Genomic DNA, 20,215 nt, shown 5'->3' on the forward strand with positions numbered 1-20,215 from the left:
CCCTGTTGTGTTGTGTTTTTTGTATTGAAATACACTGATGTAACTGACATGCTTCTTTAATGGGAGATTGTTGGCATTGATGACATGCATGCAATGTGAATGTGTTTAGTCCCAGTAGTCCTCTGTCCTCTGCTGGTGGTTCCACCACACAGTCAGCTGGTCCTGCACCAGTGTGGCACAATAACATAAAATGAACATGAATGCTGAGTAAGACAAAGATGTCTCAAGGACACAATGATGGATTTAATCCCTCTCGATCAAGAAGTGAGCCGGAGCACCAACAATTTTTATCGTGTATCTTTCTGCTTCACACACTGAAATACAAATCACATCAAATAAATAAAAAGTATATGTGTGACGGTGGTAAAAACCTGTAATGGCTTGTATTTAAAAAAACATAGAAAAGGTTAAATATGAACATGCAAAATGACCAATACATTTTGAATGTTAGCTATTAAAAAGACACATAAAATAAGTGTAGAAGTTAAGTTAAAAAAAGTTTGTTGTTTTTTTGTACATAGACAATGTCACAGAGGAATCCATGTACATTTTCACTACACAACATAACTCCATGAAATAAATAAATACGAGTTACTCTTTATTTGTACTTTTCAAACATTCTCCACACTTCACACGATAACATGTATAATATTTCTCTCTCTGCAGATCATGAATTGAAGGAGTGTGAGGACCGTCATCAGTTTGCTAAAGGACAAAAAAAAATAATATTTGTGACAAAGCTTAGTTGTGGAAAAACTACTTTATTAATCATTGCCTGTGTCCAAGGCGGGTAGGAGTGAGAGAGGAGGTGTTAGCACCCAGCTGCCTTCTGAATATTTCCATAAAACAGGAAGTCAAGAAGGACACTCTTGACCTTTAGGTGGGCCTGTGTTCCTGTTTCCTGTTGGGTGTGGTGAGTAAGAAAGGCTTTGTTTTAAGGTCGTAGTTTTCTAACTATTTACTTGCAAGTTTCCTAGAAAGAATTATGCAACTTGGCACCAACGAGGGGAAGTAACGACTCATGTTTAAGGCATTTATTTGAGTTTGGTTTGTTGGGTTGAGTTAATGAGAAGTTGTTCCATAGGACTTTTTTTTCGCTTTTTCATTTTTTGATAGTTGTGTCTGTGTTAATGCATATGGCATACATTTTTTTGAATTTTGGAAGTCCAACCTCAGCTCCTATAGTAAGTCTATAACAACATGTGTAGCCAGAATACAGACACTCAGCTCCTTAAGGACAAACATGTTCCCATTGCATTATATCAGGCTTTAAAACTGGAGCCCTGGCTTCAGAAATGCCTTTTTTTCTCATTTTCCACCACGTTGAGCCATTTTCTCCATTGTTGGCCATATCGAGGGAATATACAGTATGTTACTTTCCTGAATTCCACGAGGGGCATTGCTGCCATATTATGGAGACTGTGGCAAAATGTTTGCAACTTAAACGATAAGTGGGTGTTGATATGGCTGTCGGAGAGTGGTGTGTGTACACACACTTCAAGATCAATAGAATGTGCAGTATAATATACCTCGTAGGTGCAGTGTATTTCAACTTATGACTAACAGTATAGACTATAGAACTTTGAATGTAGGTGTGTGTGTGTGCATACTAAGTTAATAGGCTATTAGAAGATTTTGAAGGAGGATAATATATTGGAGGGTTACACATTTGTACGGTCCCAGATTATGCTTAATTTCAGGTTCACACATGTATTTGGACTTTCTAATAGAACATGTTGGCATGCTGTCATGTTGGAAAGACTCGTCATTCTTCTCATACTGTGCCATACACTATGGCTGTGTATACCTTCTGCCTGGATTTCTATTAAACAACAGAAATAATGAACATTAATAAATATTAAGTGTCTGAAATAGATTTGTTTTTGCACTGTACGTCTGCTCTGGTTTATGCTCTTAGATGCTTGTTTAAAGGAGATGCACTTATGACTTCTGGTGCCGAGTAGTTCTCTTGAATACCGATGTTGAATTATACACTTATTGTAAGTCACTTTGGATAAAAGCGTCTGCTAAATGACTGTAATGTAATGTCTCTTACTCACAAAGTCATAATATAGAATACATCCGGGCATTTCTTGTGTACAAAATAAATCCACACACATTGCAGTGTGAATGGACTACATACTCCACTTCATACTTAGTATGAATAGTATCGTAGTATGCGATTTCGAACACAGCCCAGACACATATTCGCCGCGCTGTGTATTCTGGGAACACACAGCAGTTTCAAGATGGCGGCGAGCAGGAGGCTGTCCAAGGTAAATCTCTCGATGCCGTTATTTTCATATAATTTGTAATGTTTAAAGACGCATTGGCGGCCGCGGAACGCTTCGTCCTTCGCCTAAACTCATACGAGATCACGTCGTTTGAAGACGCGGGTCTTGCCCGTCTGTGGCCGTGAACGTAATAGAAACGAGAGGTCACTACTGGCCAACCAGCTACCGTTAGTCGGCCAAATATCACCGTTAAGCAGCAAAGCACCGGCAAGTTAGGCCAAAGAATCCGGGAGACGGCCACGGAACATCGGTTTCGTTTATTAGACGACTGTAGTTGTCGTGCAGCTATGGGTTGTGTGACCGAAGGGTCGAGTTTTAGTTGTGGCCAACGGAAGACCGCCGACGCTGCAGAGAGGGAATTTCCAACGGCATAAGGCGCTAGCTAATCAGCTAACATGCTAGCCCGAGATCTTAGCTGCGTTTCAGCTAGCTAACGTTAGCCAGCGAGCGTCGGCTGAACTCGCAGTTAGCCAGGTTCGGGAGTTCGTCACTCGGGGACGGGTGAAGGCGAATGTAGTGTAAATCTACGGCGAACGTTTTTCATGGCTGGTAGGTGAAAAAGACTCACGTCGGGACAGGATGGGCCGTTTTCCAGACAACAAGTCGGCGACACTTTGTACGGGAGACACACACACACACACACACACACACACACACACACACACACACACACACACAACAATATTAAGAGGTGACGTTAGCTGGCACGACGGAATAAAGGAAATCGGCTCTGAAAGAAGACGGACGCCGGAGCAAAGCATTGCCCTGTTTCACAGATCAACATTGGGGCTTTTGTTTAGGCCGTTACACTGCCTCGTAACTACCAGCTATAAAGATTGATCACTAAAGACGAGACTCCACCGGGATCTGTCACACTCGGCCCGGCAGATGTCAGTGTGATTTCCCCCTTCTGGGAGAGCTCTGAACGATGCCACCCGGCACCATGTCTGCATGAGATAGGGAGGATGATTACACATTATTCCTAGACAGTCACGTGCTTCTCAGGACGCTCAAATTATGATAAAATAGCGCTGAAAGTCAAACTCTACTCGCTAATATTGGCCACCAAGTTTTAGAAATCACATTTGGTGAGACTGTCATATATATATATATATATATATATATATATATATATATATATATATATATATATTAGTAACTAACTACATCAGTTGGATAAATGGTGTGAAAGGTCGGTATTGTGTATAATGTGATTATTTAAATTATTATTGTTAATATTAACATTTAACTGAGAAAGAGCAAAGTTGTAGACGCCATGTTTTGAGAAAATGTAGCTGCATTTTATTTATTATTTATTTACCCCATCCAACATAGAACGCCACTTCTGCTGTTGAACCGGGGCAGAGTGTAGACGGACATGCTCTACCTCCTGACACCAGCTTCACTCAGACACCTTCAGGTCCACTCCCCATTGAGCATGCACCCTGACCAATCAGTGAGAGTCACTAGTGCAGCCAAAAGAAGTGGCTTTGGATAAAAGCGTCTGCTAAATGACTGTAATGTAAATGTAATGTAAAAAGAGACAAAGATGGCCGCCCTCGCTGACTTCCTGCCTGCAAACTAAATTGTAGTGAGGCAAAGCTGGAGGTGGCCGTCTCAGTAATTGAACCGGGGGAGTCTGGGGTGGTGGGCGAGGTGTACTGGAACTGGGTCCAATTCAAAACTGCTTCTCTATACTCAACCCTCTGTAATGTACATTGTCTGTTTGCTCTCTCAGGAACTTGAAGAGATTCGCAAATCTGGAATGAAAAACTTCAGAAACATTCAAGTGGAGGAATCTAACCTGTTGTCATGGCAAGGGCTCATCGTCCCCGTAAGTAGCCTCTCCTCGTGCGCCCGTCTCTGTCCACCTGCGCTTCCCTTGTCTTGACCTCTGATTGTTCTTCTGCTTCCAGGACAACCCTCCTTATGACAAAGGTGCGTTCAGAATCGAAATCATTTTCCCCACTGAGTACCCCTTCAAGCCTCCCAAGATCACGTTCAAGACAAAGATCTATCACCCCAACATCGACGAGAAGGGCCAGGTGTGCTTGCCTGTGATCAGCGCAGAGAACTGGAAGCCTGCCACCAAAACTGACCAAGGTGGGTGTGCTAGTGTTGCAAGGGGTCCTCCGACGGCGATGGACTGGTTAGCTCGCATACGGTTTGCCTACATTCATTTAAAATCTGTTTATTATTTATTATGTTAGACCGTTCCAAATCATGGGAATTAAGAACCGCATCAACGTCAGCACTTTCACCCCCACGGCAGAGATGACGTTCCTTCTGTGTCTCTCAGTGCAGGACACTTGTCCCGCCCGTGGGTCGGTCTGATCGTTTCTGACCAAAACATTCTCGCTCTGAGGAAACAAACGACTTCGTCAACTTGACTGAGAACCGGCAAGAGAGCTCTGATGTTGGGTCGGCTCGTCACACAGGAGTGTGTTGTCGTGTCGGTTGACATCGGCTACCTATGACTGCCTAGCGCCCACATTTTGTAGTTTTATAATCATAACGCGCACTAAATTAAACTCTCAATAAATGATAAATACACAAGCCTATGTATTACACAGTTGGGTAAAAAGTTGTATTTTTAATCCAATCAGGACCAAGACTTTCCACTCTGGCTTACTTTACTTTAGGAGGTGTTAGTGACGGTCGAGATGTTCCGGTACCATGTTTGCCGTCCTGAACCCGATTCCGATACCTGAACTTGCGTATCGGTCGATACCGAGCACCGATGCGATACCTGCGCGTTCATAATCCCCTTTCTGTTTTATACTGTGTGAAAACATCTCCTTTAAACAACTGTAGTTATTCAAGTTCCTCGCCAAAAACTACATTTTAAGATTACATTTGAACACATCATGGTAACGTTGAATTGACTTTCGCTTAATGCTCATTTATACTGAACGTGACATCGGTTCATAGACCCGCGGACTCGCCACTGCCCAATCCAACCTGTTGCATCAGTGCGGTCATCTTTCTAGAGGGCCTTGAAGAGACGGGCGTGAACACGGAGCATTGTTAGACAGAGGAATAGTGAGAAACATTAATAAAGCATGTAAACATGTTCCACTAGAAACCCAAAGCACAGTATGAACGATGTGTCCCCTTTAATTCCTCTTCATGTCGTTGCTGCCTCGTGCTGCGGCTGCTGCGTCTTGTCGGGGAGTGCGTTGTTCATGTCTAACCTGATTTCCTTGGCTGTGTGTGTGTGTGTGTGTTGCAGTAATTCAGTCCCTCATCGCGCTGGTCAACGACCCCCAGCCGGAGCACCCCCTCAGGGCAGACCTAGCAGAAGAATACTCAAAGGACCGTAAAAAATTCTTGAAGAACGCTGAAGAGTTTACAAAGAAATACGGCGAAAAGCGGCCAATGGACTGATCACCTGACGAGCGTGTAGCCCTTTCTCTGTCTCTTTCTCCCCCCCTCCCCTATCTCACCTGCCCAACCAAATACCAACCCCCCCCCCCCCCCCCCCCCCCCCACCGATCCTCCCTGCAGTCCCTCCCCATCCAGGACTCTCTGTGGATCAGACAGCTTCCTCTTAACTACCGCTCGTCCTCCTCGGCCATAAATCTCCATTTCTAACTTTCTACTCTTTTCTTAATGTGAAATAAAACGGGAAAATAAATTCTAAGCGAACGCAACGTTCAGACGAAGAGTTAGATGGAAAGCCTAAGTAAAGTGTAATTGTCTTTTCTTTTCCTTTGTGTTGAATAGATCTCACTTAGACTTTTCTCAAGTATTTTTATTTTTCGCAAAGCAGGAAAACCGGACGATAACAAATTTATTCTTCTTTCCCACCGTCGATAATCTTTAAGCTTAAAAAAAAAAACAGCAAAGCGAGACAGAAAGAAGAGAAGCTGTCGGTAGCAAACGTTCCCCCCACTCGCCTCTCTTAGACGTGCACTGTGCTCTATGGGACCCCCCCCCCCCCCGTTTGTAACACACTGAGCAGGCCGTAGATTAGTGGAATTGTTCTCACTGAAAACGTGACGGAAGGTTCTTAAGTGAGAGAAAACAAAGTAAATTGGTTCCATGTTATCGTGAGCCGGCCCTGAAGGCGACGGCTTTTGTGATCTTTTTTTTTCTGTCTTTATTAGTAATCGTTTTGCTTTCTTGATTGGCACTTGATGCAAATAAAATCGGTAACGCAGGAAGAACCCCTTTTGCTTAATTTGAATCTTCAACGCATGTCTCCCAATATCACACCGATCACATTCGACACAGAGCCCTTTACCACACACACATATTCCAGCAGGCAGACAGCAGTTGGCTGCCCAGCCCGTCGGGAGGAGGAGCAGGAGGGGAGGAGGAGAAGCTGGAGAAGGATGCACTCGGCTGGAATGAAGCTCAGCTCCTGGAGGCGGTCCTAAAAACAAGCACCTTGAAGGCAGCTGGGAGAGGGCTGGCTGTCCGGGGGGTGTGTCAGGACACGAAAAAGGGACTGCAGTGGCCAAAAATACAAAAAAAAAACATCATGTAACAGCTGTTTGATCTGGTCCCAATATTGTTTCATAATAAAGATGGCTAACCATTTGGCCTCACTGTCTGCCTGGTAGTCAAGTGAATGTTGCTCATGTTTGTATAATTCATATATATATATATATATATACTGTACACTCACCTGTTAAATTGCTTGTTGACACACAGAGCTAATCAGCCAATCACATGGCAGCAGCTCAATGCCTTTAGGCCTCTAGACGTGGTGAAGACGAGCATCAGAATGAGGAAGAAAGGGGACTTAAGTGACTTTGAACGTGGCATGGTTGTTGGGGCCAGACGGGCTGGTCTGAGTATTTCAAACTGCTGATCTACTGGGATTTTCACCCACAACCATCTCTAGGGTCTACAGAGACTGGTGTGATAAAGAGAAGGCTCACCAACATGTGACAACAGAAGATTGAAAAACGTTGCCTGGTCTGATGAGTCTTGATTTCAGCTGCCACATTCAGATGTGGGGTCACAATGTGTCGTAAACAACATGAAAGCATGGATCCATCCTGCCTTGTATCAACGGTTCAGGCTGGTGTAATGGTGGGGGGGGGATATGTTCTTGGCACACTTTGGGCCCCTTAGTACCAACTGAGCATGGTTTAAACGCCACGGCCTACCTGAGTATTGTTGCTGACCGTGTCCATCCCTTTATGACCACAGTGGACCATCTTCTGATGCTACCTCCAGCAGGATAGTGCACCATGTCACAAAGCTCAAATCATCTCAGACTGGTTTCTTGAACATGACGAGTTCACTGTACTCCCAACGGCCTCCACAGTCACCACATCTCAATCCAACAGAGCAGCTTTGTGATGTGGTGGAACGGGAGCTTCTCATCATGGATGTGATGCCATCGTGTCAACATGGAGCAACATGTGTGAGGAACGTTTCCAACACCTTGTTGAATCTCTGCTACCAACAATTAAGGCAGTTCTGAAGGGAAAAGGGTCCAACCCGGTACTAGCAAGGTGTACCTAATAAAGTGGCCGGTGAGTGTGTATACATATATATGTATACATATATATATACATATATATATATATATATACGTATATATATATATATATATATATATACGTATATATATATACATATATATGTATATATATATACGTATATATATATACGTATATATATGTATATATATACGTATATATATATATATGTATATATATATACGTATATATATATATACATATATATATATATATATACGTATATATATATACATATATATATATATATACGTATATATATACATATATATACGTATATATATATACGTATATATATATACATATATATATATATATATACGTATATATATATACATATATATATATATATATACGTATATATATATACATATATATATATATATATACGTATATATATACGTATATATATATATATATATATATATGTATATATATATATATATATGTATATATATATACGTATATATATATACGTATATATATATATACGTATATATATATATATATATACACGTATATACATATGAATTAGTTATGAAACAAGTGCAGTGGAATGAAATGTACAGTAGTTCTTGCTGACATGTAGTGACAATAATAATTATTGACATACCCGCAAACATTGTTTTTGTCACGTATGGAAATATAATAATAATAAAATAAAATAAGGAACTAAGATCACCAGATGGGTTTTCCCTCTCGGGGCTTCCGTAGTTATGCATTAGGAAAGCATGTTTCTGTTATTTATATGAATATTAAATGTGATTGATCAGTTTCCATATGTGACTCACAAGCCTCCTCAGAGTTCATGCTGCCGAGCAGGAACAAGGACACATACAGGTAACTGGTGTCTGACAGCAGAGCAGCATAGATGAGGGGCACCATCACATTCATCTATAAACATCAGATTTATTTGCACAGCTTTGAACTTCTGTAACAAATCGAACAAAGTGATGCGTAAAACAAGTTTCAACAGAAACTTTATCAACATATTTGAAATGTCCAGGTGAGGCTGTAAATATTACAAACACACGGAGCTGTTACGGGTGATTTCAAACGAGAGTGTTAAAGTAACGTTCACTTAAGAGACACACATTTGGCAGTTCAGTGCTACACAGACCTGAGATCTTTAAAAATCCCCCCCCCCCCACAAAGACATGGCTTCAATGACTTGGCAGAATCATGCTGCTGCTGGTCCCCCTCTAGCCCTCCACCCCTCTACCCCTTTACACTGACCCACATTGAACATGATTAATTGAGGGAATATACAACACGTAAGAACACAACTGAAAGGATGGAGGTCTTCAAACCTCAAGGTCAGAATAAACTGAACTAAAGTGAGCACGCCCGACTTGTTGCAAACACGTGGTGCGGGGGAAACTGTGTGGACGCAACTTGACTACAGAAGGTGGAAGTGGAAGCAGGTCTGCTCGTTTCCAACCGGAGCGCAGTTTGTGATGACAGACGGAACTTCAATTATAAAAGTCACATTCATGATTATTAATATTATATGCAATCATCAACTAAGTTAATGATTTGTTAGTTAGCATTGAAAAAATACTTTCATCACGTTTTACCGGCGTGTTGGTGCATACCTTTCTGTGCTTTTGTTACAGCCACGTCTGCACTAACGAGAGAGGCAAGTTGGTAATGAGGTTCATTACATGTTACATGCTGAGTATAACTGAAATAAAGTAGAAAAGTGACTTCAGTATTGTGCAGATCTGCGTCAGGTGCGTTTGCAACGACCACCGCTGTAATGTTTGAAAGTTAAAGTCAAGTTTAAAGTGTATCTACGCGTTATTCTCTCCCATGTCTCACAAACAGACTCACTGAGCAACACTTCATGTTGACCGTCAGTCTTGCTGTGTGCTTAGCTCCGTTAGCTCTGTTGGCTAACAGCTAGGTAGCTCTCCTGCTACCAACGCGAGAAGAGGTGCTCCGTTGTAGTCGGCGCCTGTTTTCGTTTCAAACTCAATGGAAACCAAACCAAACTCTCCAGAGCTCTCGGTTAGTTATTCCAACAAACACCAGCTGTGGTTTGTTCACAATAAATCCTTAATTCACAGAGTTAGATGTGAAAATATGCTGGCTCTACACGCTGGCCATTTAGCAAAATAAAAACTAATTGAACCAACCGGCGATACTGCCCAGCGGCTGCTAACGGCTAAGACCGAAATGAGGAGACACGTTATTTTGTAGTCGGCGCTCGGTTGAGTATGTAATCTGCTAACCGAGCCCTGTTTTAAACACCCACTGCTGTCATCTTTTATTCAAAGTGTGCAAGCGGAAGCAGTCGTTGATCACTTGCGGCCCCTACCGGACAGTTAAGAGTAACAGTCAATAAAATGTCACCATCCCTTTTTTCGGGACACAATGAGTGACCCACATCCCATAATAATTAGGTCAGATTTAGAGTGATTTCTGTTATTGCAGATGTCAATGTGACTCACTCTGGCTCCCTACAGTACACACTCAGATGTCTTTGAAGGCACAGAGCTGCACCCTCTCCCGGCTGTAGAGAGCCAGGAGGGCCGGGTCTCTGAGCACGCTCAGCTCATGCTGTCTGTCGGCTGACCGGGAGAAGTCATCGGGGCCCTCTCCGCAGCCTCCTTCCTGGGGTCCACTCGGGTAGCCCGGGTGCACCATGAGCTCCGCTGTGACCACGGGCTGGTTAGGGCCCCAGGCACCACCGGAGGTAGAGGCTGAAGAGGGCTCCGCAGCCAAGGCGTGGCCGAGGGCCCTCTGCAGGTTGGGTACGGACATGTTCCGGCCCATGGTGGTCAGCCCCAGGTACACGTCTGGCCACCTGTGCACATAAAAAACAGTTTCTGTCAGTCATCGACCAGGAGGGACAATCCTTCCACTCACTACAGCAGCGGACTGACACGCATCGTCATGACCGACGTAACATGGACTTTTAAATCCGGTTCACACTGAACTTATCAAACATTCACATGATACTTGATGGTCAGCAGCATTACCAATTCTCCTCAAACACCAGTCGGTATCTGATATGAATCTCAACTCATCCGAAAATATGTTAGAAAAGGCTCAGTCCAGGTTGTGAGTTTGTTTACCTTGTTTCTGTTGTATGTTAAAACAGGCATTTGATATGGTTTAGTATATATTGTATATATATTATATTATAGTTTACTGAATAATAATGCATCATATTTTAATTGTCAAATCTTAATCAATGCAAGCATATCTGTCAGGTAAATGTAGTACTACAATACATCACTTGTAATCGTCTCTTTCTGTTATTTGTCCCGGTGCAGGGAGACTACTTTTATTGGTTTTACTGGCACGCATCCATAAACTCCTAAAACCGTCCTACGGTCTCCTTTGTGCAAAGACACGGCTTGTACTGTTCTGGAAAAAGAAAGACGTTTAACTCCTGGATTACAACCTGGAGAGAATCCGACATGTCCTCGATGACGGACTGCAGGGCTTTGAAAGGATTTGGAGTCCCATGATCTCCTCTACAGAAGGGACGGACAGTTAGGATGCATGATGTTGGGGGGGGGGGGAGGGTGTAATATTTGCCCCAGCAGACCTGATTCCGTAGCGTGTGAAAACAGGGATGGAGTCCAGAGCGTCCTTCTCCACCTGTGCGTAGAACCTCTGGAGGTGTGCCGGCAGCGCTGGGCAGCTGTGTTGCCCTGGCTCCACTGGGACACGGGTGAATGGAATCCTGAGGTCTGACAGGACCTGTGCAAACACCTCACGCACCCCTGCAACGACACAGTGCGACCACATCAATACTCCCGACCCAGGGGCACAGACAGGACTTCTTCCACATAATGTAGTCATCATCATGGCCAACAATAAAAGCAAACTAGTAATGAAACAATTAGTGCAATGACAGAAAATCATTGGCAACCTTTTTGATCACCAAGTAATAGTTTTTAGTCATTTATCAAGCGTCCATTCATTCATCCATCCATCCATCCATCCATCCATTTTCCTCCGCTTATCCGGGGTCGGGTTGCGGTGGCAGCAGGCTGACCCAGACTTCCCTCTCCCCCGCAACATGTTCCAGCTCATTCTGGGGGATCCCGAGGCGTTCCCAGGCCAGCTGGGAGATATAATCCCTCCAGCGTGTTCTGGTTCTTCCCCGGGGTCTCCTACCAGTTGGACGTGCCCGGAAAACCTCCAGTGGGAGGTGCCCAGGAGGCATCCTAATTAGATGCCCGAACCACCTCAGCTGATTCCTTTCAACGCGAAGGAGTAGCGGCTCAACTCCAAGTTCCCTCCTGATGTCCGAGCTCCTTACCCTATCTCTAAGGCTGAGCCCGGCCACCTTACGGAGGAAACTCATTTTGGCCGCTTGTAGCCGCGACCTTGTCCTTTCGGTCACGACCCAGAGTTCGTGACCATAGGTGAGGGTATGAATGTAGACCGACCAGTAAATTGAGAGCTTTGCCTTCCGGCTCAGCTCCCTCTTCACCAAGACGGTCCGGTGCATCGCCTGCTTTACTGCTGCAGCCGCACCGATTCGTCTGTCGATCTCCCGCTCCATCTTACCCTCACTCGTGAACAAGACCCCGAGATACTTGAACTCCTTCGCTTGAGGTAGGCACTCCATCCCCACCTGGAGGGAGCAATCCACCGGTTTCTGGCAGAGCACCATGGCCTCAGATGTGGAGGTGCTAACTCTCATCCCTGCCGCTTCACACTCGGCTGCAAACCGCCCCAGTGAATGCTGGAGGTCACGATCCGAGGAGGCAGACAGGACCACATCATCTGCAAACAGCAGAGAAGCGATCCCGAGACCCCCGAACCTGACGTTCTCCACCCCCCGGCTGCGCCTAGATATCCTGTCCGTGAAAGTCACGAACAGGACCGGTGACAAAGGGTAGCCCTGGCGGAGGCCAACACCCACCGGGAACGTGTCTGACTTATTGCCGAGAATACGGACACAGCTCCTACTGCAGTCTGTCCACAAAGCACATGTAGACTGGTTGGGCAAACTCCCAGAACCCCTCCAGTAGTCTTGCGAGGGTAAAGAGCTGGTCCACTGTTCCATGGCCGGGGCAGAATCTGCATTGCTCCTCTTGAATCTGAGGTTCGACAAATGGTCAGAGCCTCCTTTCCAGCACCCTGGCATAAGCCTTCCCCGGGAGGCTGAGTAGTGCAATACCCCGGTAATTCGAGCACACTCTCCGGTCCCCCTTTTGAAGATTGGAACCACCACCCCGGTCTGCACTGATCCCGACCCCCATGCGACATTGAAGAGGCGTGTCAGCCAAGACAGCCAAGACAACAGTGTCCAGCGCCTTCAGCATCTCAGGGCGGATCTCATCCACCCCTGGCGCCTTGCCACCAAGGAGCTTTTTGTCTACCTTAGCGGCCTCCGCCCCAAGTCTTCAGATGCTGCCTCCTCTCCGGAGGACATGTTGGTCGGGTTTAGGAGTTCCTCAAGGTGCTCTTTCCACCGCCCGACGATGTCCCCCATCCGGGTCAGCAGTTCCCCTCCCCCCCCCCGCTGAGAACAGCCTGGGGTAGGCCCTGCTTTCCCTTCCTGAGCCATCGGATGGTTTGCCAGAACCTCCTTGAGGCCAACCGAAAGTCCTTCTCCATGGCCTCCCCGAACTCCTCCCATGCCCGAGTTTTAGCATCTGCGACCACCGCAGCTGCAGCCCTTCTGGCCTGCCGGTACCTCTCAGCTGCTTCAGGAGACCCTGAGCCAACCATGCCCTGAAGGTCTCCTTCTTCAGCTTGACGGCTTCCCTCACCTCCGGTGTCCACCACCGGGTTCTCGGGTTGCCGCCACGACAGGCACCGATGGTCTTCCGGCCACAGCTCCTAGTGGCCGTGTCCACAATAGAGGCTTTGAACATGGTCCATTCGGATTACATGTCCCCAACCTCCCTCGGGATGTGTGAGAAGTTCCGGAGGTGGGAGTTAAAGACCTCCCGGACAGGGTCCTCCGTCAGTTCACCCTCACTATACATTTGGGCTTGCCGGGTCTTTCCAACCAGTTCCCCCGCCATCTGATCCAACTCACCACCAGGTGGTTATCAGTTGACAGCTCTGCTCCTCTTCACCCGAGTGTCCAAGACATACGGCCGCAGATCAGATGATACGATTACAAAGTTGATCATAGATCTCCGGCCTAAGGTGTTCTGGTACCAGGTACACTTATTACCCACCTTATGTTCGAACATGGTGTTTGTTATGGCCAAACCGTGGCAAGCACAGAAGTCCAATAACGAGACACCACTCGGGTTCAGATCGGGCAAGCCGTTCCTCCCAATCACCCGCCGCCAGGTTTCTCCGTCATTGCCCACGTGAGCGTTGAAGTCCCCCAGGAGAACTATGGAGTCGGCAGGCGCTGCCCTTTCCAGGACCCCTCCCACCGACTCCAAGAAGGCCGGATACTCCGAACTGCTGTTTGGTGCATAAGCACAAACAACTGTCAGAGCCTTGCTCCCCGCAACCCGTAGGCGCATGGAGGCGACCCTCTCGTTCTCCGGGGAGAACTCCAACACAGCGGCGCTCAGCCAGGGGCTTTGTGTTCATTTATGACTGGATGCTCAAGGACCTCCCGTGGTTTTTCAAAGCATTCTGGTGCCAACATGTTTTATACCGCCATCGAATGCTGACTCCTCTTAACGGGCCGGTAGGTCAGCGACTGCTTTAGTTTGGCCTCTTGTTTCCCCTACGGATTACAAATTGTTCCTGTTTTGATTTCCACGCATTTAAGACAATGAATGTATGGCTGTCACTTAGCGGATGACAAAACGAGCGCTGCCTACAACAGAACGCCTCCATTCATGTCAGGAGGAGCGCAGTGAAAAACACACAGGGTGCTCTTGCGGTCTTGACGGGGGCTTGTTGTGGTTTGTATTCATTCAATAAATTATTTTTCTGACTTTTATTTGGTGCTTTGGTTACTTTTTTAGAAATGTGAAGCTGGTTGAGCCATGCGCCGTACAATAGCAGTTACAGTTGCCGTTTATTTTGTGTTTTTCTCTGCATTACCTGGCAGTACATGGACGTGTTGGTGTCCGTCCATGTGGTGGGGCAGGTGACCTGTCAGTTCCCTGAACAGCCCGACTTGGGCCCTCAACTCGAGCTCCACCTGGGAAGGAAAAAACCCCACACACCTGGAGGTTACTGACATGGAGAGACACGACTTCCTCTTCCTCGCATATTCACATTAGTTAGTTACTAAGTTAGGTACGAGTGGCTTTGCTGAATGAGTTCTTCAACACATGTTGTGACTCTAGATACAGTAAATTAACTGTAAAGCAAGTGACTTTTACTACTGATGACATTAATGTTGCTAGCAGAGATGCAACCCGCCAATGTCATCTGGCTCAAGGCAGTTGGTTTGTCTACCTGCACACGGACCGATGACAAAACGCTTTCTCTTCCAACACAACAAACTGACAACACCGGCATGCCTCTCTCCAACTAGCGCTCACGTTTCCACCGCTGGCTTCAGGTCACATGACACAGTGACGAAGGAAAAGGTTTTATTATTCATGATAAATGGGACTGCACGATAACCAGATGTTTTGATACAGTTTTGCGATTGTTTAAACGCAGCCCCCATTTACTTTCATTCTTTTCTCCTTTCAGTTTATTCTCGGTTCCCCGTGAAGGCCCGAGAGAAACACGGGGCGAGTCATTGATATACAAACGGTCATCACATCATTAGTATTGTGGTATTCCTTCAATATGTGTAGAAAATTAAACTTGTCAATCTGAAATATATATTTATTTCCCTCTTCATATTTTGCCATTTTTAAGGTTAACATTAATATTATTGGTATCGATAACATTTTGGATCTCATCATTTTTCATTTTAATGAAGCATGTCACCCCAGTGAGGTAAGCTTTGTGTTCACCTTCTCCCGCTCTGCTTTCTGTGTCCAGTAGATTTGCGAGTTGGGAGGTTAAATATGAGAGAGATCCAATCTGAACCAACACACAGGCTTGAGCAGGAGCCACAAACAAGTGTGTGTGTGTGTGTGTGTGTGTGTGTGTGTGTGTGTGTGTGTGTGTGACTCTGTGCCAGTAACCACCCTCCAGCGTGCGTCATGCTTTGGCAACTCACTCTCAGCAAATAGAGTTTCAACAGTGTGCACTTGATTTTTTTATTCCTAGAGTTTGACATCCATGCATGTTACCGGCTCAAACTTTGATGCATATCAAAATAAATGAATAATAATAATTGTTTTCACCTAAATCTTGCTGGAGCATTTGAACATTTAACAGGTCTGGAGGCTCAGACATCATGACTAGATGATCACAAATGATGCTCTGGAGTCGTGTACCTGCTTCATGCTGAGCTGACCTCTCTCCAGGGCCTGACGGAAGCCCATCTTCCCGTGGAAGAAGCCGCGCTGGGTGGTCAGCGTGGAGGCCTGCTGACACACTGGAATGCCCTCAGAGAGGTTGGCGTGGAGGCCGATGGGGATGTTGTGCCTGACATGAAGAGAGAAACTTCTGTCATACCATGTGAGGTTGGCTGAACATTTCTGACAAGTTCAAAGGCCCTATGTGTGTTCAACACTTGTAGAGGCTTGTTCTATATATATATATATATATATATATATATAATATTACAGTCATTCAGCAGATGCTTTTATCCAAAGCGACTTACAATTCACATTCTATCCATACACAGTAGGCACAGCTTTGGGGTAAGTGTCTTGCTCAAGGACACATCGGCATGCGACTAGCGGAGCGGCATTAACTGCTTTCAAGTGTATTTGGAGCTGAGCTGAGCCGTCTCCATTCCCCATCACACGAGGGATGTTTGGCCAGTTATGTGAGTGGGAGTAAAGACAAATCCACCACCGAAGAAGCAATGTTCACGGGGCCAGGTACATCTCCACCAGGTGTCTTTCCTCTTTATCTACAGCGTGTCAGGATTTTACCTTTTCGCCAGATCTGCCGCCTCTTTGGCAGCACAGGCGTTAACCAGCAGCGACACGTTGGAAATGCCTCCGGCCTGGAAGCAGTCCACGATCCCCTGGTTCCTCCTCGGGCAGTAGCCGAAATCATCTCCCGTCACCACCAGCATCACCCTGGGCTGTGGCATTACTGCTGCTCTCTGTGGGGGGGGGGGGGGGGGGGGGGGCATCATAAGGCTGTGGCTCGAGACACTGAAGATTATTGAGATGAAACATTTATTTATTTATTCATTTCATCTGGAATGTGTTGAATATATATTTATATGTTCGGTTGTGGCGATCTACAACTTATTTGATCTTATTTATTTTCTATCCAATTAATTTGTATTTATTATATATTTATCTATATTTATTTTACATTCATTTTTTTCATTTGAATTATATCTTAAAATCAAGAAAATACACTGTCAAAATAATAAAACATGTTTAATGAATGCATGAGGTCAATGAGTAATTGTGTTAAATAATCGTGATCTCAATATTGACCAGATAATTATGATTTTTGCCATAATAAAGCAGCTGACATCCAAAATACACATTGAGGAGTTTATTTTACTACTTTGTCCATTTGCGTCTGAAGATTTCTCCTAAATTCACCAAAAGTTACCATTAGATAAAGCTTCATTTGCATATTTTTACATACAGCAGACTCCATGTTCTGAAGGCGTGTTCACACATCACCCACAGACTCATTTAAACTACATGTATTAATACAAACATGGAGGAAATGCTTCTTTGTCATGGCTGTTGACAGTCATCTCTGGTTTATGGAGCGATACAAAGAGATATCCAACATTCCTTCTGTAAAAACCTTTGACTCCAACTAAATGAAAAAACTATGATGAACCTTCAACCAGTTCTCAGATGTCTATGCAAATGAGCACACACGTCACAATATAATCCGAGTTTGTATGTTCAAGCACAAACAACATGTTGTACTGTAAGTAATCAGCTGGGGAGGTTTCCGGGAGATGTCTTTCTGTGAGCTTCATGTAAAGTGTGAACCATGTCCACTGTGTCCAGAGACACCCACTGTACCGGCTGGTAACAGCCGGTACAGTGGAGCCGACAGCAGCCTCTCTGAGGCTCCGGTCACTCACCGTCACAACGAGGACACGACACAAGCCGAGGCTGTCCAGCGGGAGAGAGTCCGCTGTTAACAGCAGCGTTACCGGGGACACAGCGCACCTCTCCGCGGTCACCACCGAGCCCGGTGCCCTCTCCTCTCTCCGTTTAAACAGACCGGAATCATTGTAGACGACACCGTTTCTATTCGCCGGCTACATCTTCTCTCCGCTTCTCAGCGTCAGCGTGCTGAAGCCCCCCGGCTAGAAGAGCACTGATGTGTTCTACCGACTGAAGAACTCTTAATACATCTTACCCATTGTGCTCCACGCGCTTGTCCATACGTGTCCGAGACCACGCAAAACACGGTGGAAATAAACTGTACTTCCGACTCGCGAACCGCATCGGTGTAGTCCGGAGTCCACTTCACCGGATTAGGCCGCCCTCTGCTGGAGAAAACATGGCGTCCCACCCAGGGACCAGAACAACTTCAAAATAAGACGCCTTAAATTCACAAGACCACTAAACTGTAAACTGAAGTGTCAAAAATACCCTTTAGTTGAATCATCTCTTACGAATAAGTTTCATAATATATACATATATGTCCCCTTTGGTAATCCTATGTTAAAGTGCATATATGTGACATTTGCTCCAAGAAATGCTATTTACCGACAAAGCAATTATATAAATGATTGGTGTTTCGATTATTAACAATCTAAAAATGAAACATAACATTTGACTGAAAACTGTACATTTAATTAAGCTTTTGAAAACTTTTATTTTGAAAACAAAAACCGTAACGGAAGTTTTTTTTGTCCACAGAGGGCACGTCATGCTTGTTATAAATGTATGTTGGTACATACATGTTCATAGTATGATTGATGTCAGTAAGACGCCATACATACATACATACATAATAGTCAGGAATGGCAAGCCGAGGGTCTGTAGCGTGGCAGTGACGTGCACGTGGAGTTATGCTAATAAAGAGCAGTTATTCTCACGTGCTTGTTTATTTAAAAACACGACAATGATGTTTGTCCAGAAATGTCTTTATAAAAAAAAGAAAAAGTCGAAGTGAAAATACGTTTTACTTTCCATAAATGTCTTCTTTAGGATAACGAAGACATACATGTAACGTTCTATATAAAGCCCGGTCTACGAGTAACCACGTGGTCTTTGTACACTTCGGGATGAAAGCGTTCATATGTCATCACCACCACCATCTCCTTAATCAAATGTAGATTACACACGCACCTTTTATGAACAGCTTCTGAACATGAATCCTCCTCAGCCAGCAGCCTCACTGCACGCAGGGATCAGTAACGTTACACACCGTTCACCATGTAATGACACAGGTGTACAGCTGTGTACAGGTGTGGCTTCCATCAGGCGTTCTCATGGCAGGACTCATGACAAGGCTTTGGTCTAAGGTCACATCTGCTGACAGGGCGTTTTTCTTTCCAGCACTTGAAGGATACAGTTCAGTTGTTACTTTACATAAAGCAGCTGAAATACAAGCTGCTCTTTGGATAAATGTTTAAATGAACAGATTTCCAGTACTTAGTGAAAAGGAGACACCTCCTACATGTGTTGGATCTTAGGGGCCCTTGTGTTTGACACCAACTCATTTAGGAATATACAGTATATATATATATAACATTTTGAGACAGTCTCTCTGTATAACACAGCTAGGCAACTAACACAAGCCCATTGAAATCTGCTCATTATTTCAGTTTATGCTTATCAACCTCAACTGGGACGGTTGTCTGACTTGTCCAGTAGGTGAAAAATACAGGCGCTTTCCTGTATAGGTGCTATACAGGAAAATAGTGGAAATACCATGAACTTGCCATGATAGATTAAAGGCCATTTATCAGCTTCATCTTTTAGTGAACTATGAGAAGAGATCTGCCAATAAGCAGATTCGGTGCTTTGACAATCAAATACAGACTAAAAACTGTGTCCCCAATACATTCTACAGTCTTTGAAGCAGGTTTTAAGTATTAAAAAAGTAAAAAGTTGGACTAAATAAAACATTAATTGCAAATGCTGGTGAAACAGCTCAATGACAAACCCAAGAAAATAAAACAAGTTGCTAAATGCAATCGGCAGTGGCAGTCCAGAGTCACACTTCGTCTGATGGCACATGTATTGCATCACTTCCTGTTAGTATTGTCAGTAAAGTCACCTACACATCCTGTGTACCCGCTACAGAAAGATTTGTAAATAGCACACAGTGTATCGTATGATACTGGGTCACAGTACGGACAGCTGAGGTCTCACCGGAAATGTATTATGTAATATTACACGTTTGTTTTTAATCAAGTGCTAAGAACTTCCTAACTCGTAATGTCATTTAAAGGGACAGTGCGTTGGAATTGGTGACATTTAGTGGTTGACATGGCGGACTGACTGCTGGGAGAGG

General features: G+C 44.8%; 2 protein-coding genes across 4 annotated transcripts; one reads left to right on the forward strand and one right to left on the reverse strand.

Annotated features, from left to right (window-relative positions):
- Positions 1-2,175: 2,175 nt before the first annotated feature.
- On the forward strand, positions 2,176-6,852 carry LOC142933907 (ubiquitin-conjugating enzyme E2 L3). The gene is made up of 4 exons (XM_076078199.1): positions 2,176-2,276; positions 4,033-4,128; positions 4,211-4,397; positions 5,527-6,852. The coding sequence occupies exons 1-4, from the start codon at positions 2,178-2,180 to the stop codon at positions 5,679-5,681; spliced, it is 537 nt and encodes a 178-aa protein (XP_075934314.1). The 5' UTR covers positions 2,176-2,177; the 3' UTR covers positions 5,682-6,852.
- A 1,833-nt stretch (positions 6,853-8,685) lies between these two features.
- ydjc (YdjC chitooligosaccharide deacetylase homolog) lies at positions 8,686-18,229 on the reverse strand. Of its 3 annotated transcripts, none has more exons than XM_076078195.1 (6): positions 17,826-18,229; positions 16,690-16,865; positions 16,084-16,234; positions 14,783-14,882; positions 11,352-11,529; positions 8,686-10,601 (listed from the first exon to the last, which is right to left on the reverse strand). In XM_076078195.1, exons 2-6 carry the CDS (start codon positions 16,851-16,853, stop codon positions 10,268-10,270), a joined length of 927 nt encoding a protein of 308 aa, XP_075934310.1. In that variant the 5' UTR covers positions 16,854-16,865; positions 17,826-18,229; the 3' UTR covers positions 8,686-10,267. The 3 variants fall into 3 exon arrangements, with proteins under 3 accessions (XP_075934310.1, XP_075934311.1, XP_075934312.1); XM_076078196.1 differs by having other exon boundaries at positions 18,107-18,207; XM_076078197.1 differs by lacking the exons at positions 8,686-10,601; positions 11,352-11,529 and adding an exon at positions 14,269-14,459.
- Positions 18,230-20,215: the final 1,986 nt, after the last annotated feature.

The sequence above is a fragment of the Anarhichas minor genome, unplaced genomic scaffold (genome assembly GCF_050575085.1).
Source record: "Anarhichas minor isolate MPS153535 unplaced genomic scaffold, ASM5057508v1 ptg000063l, whole genome shotgun sequence".
Taxonomy (NCBI): domain Eukaryota; kingdom Metazoa; phylum Chordata; class Actinopteri; order Perciformes; family Anarhichadidae; genus Anarhichas; species Anarhichas minor.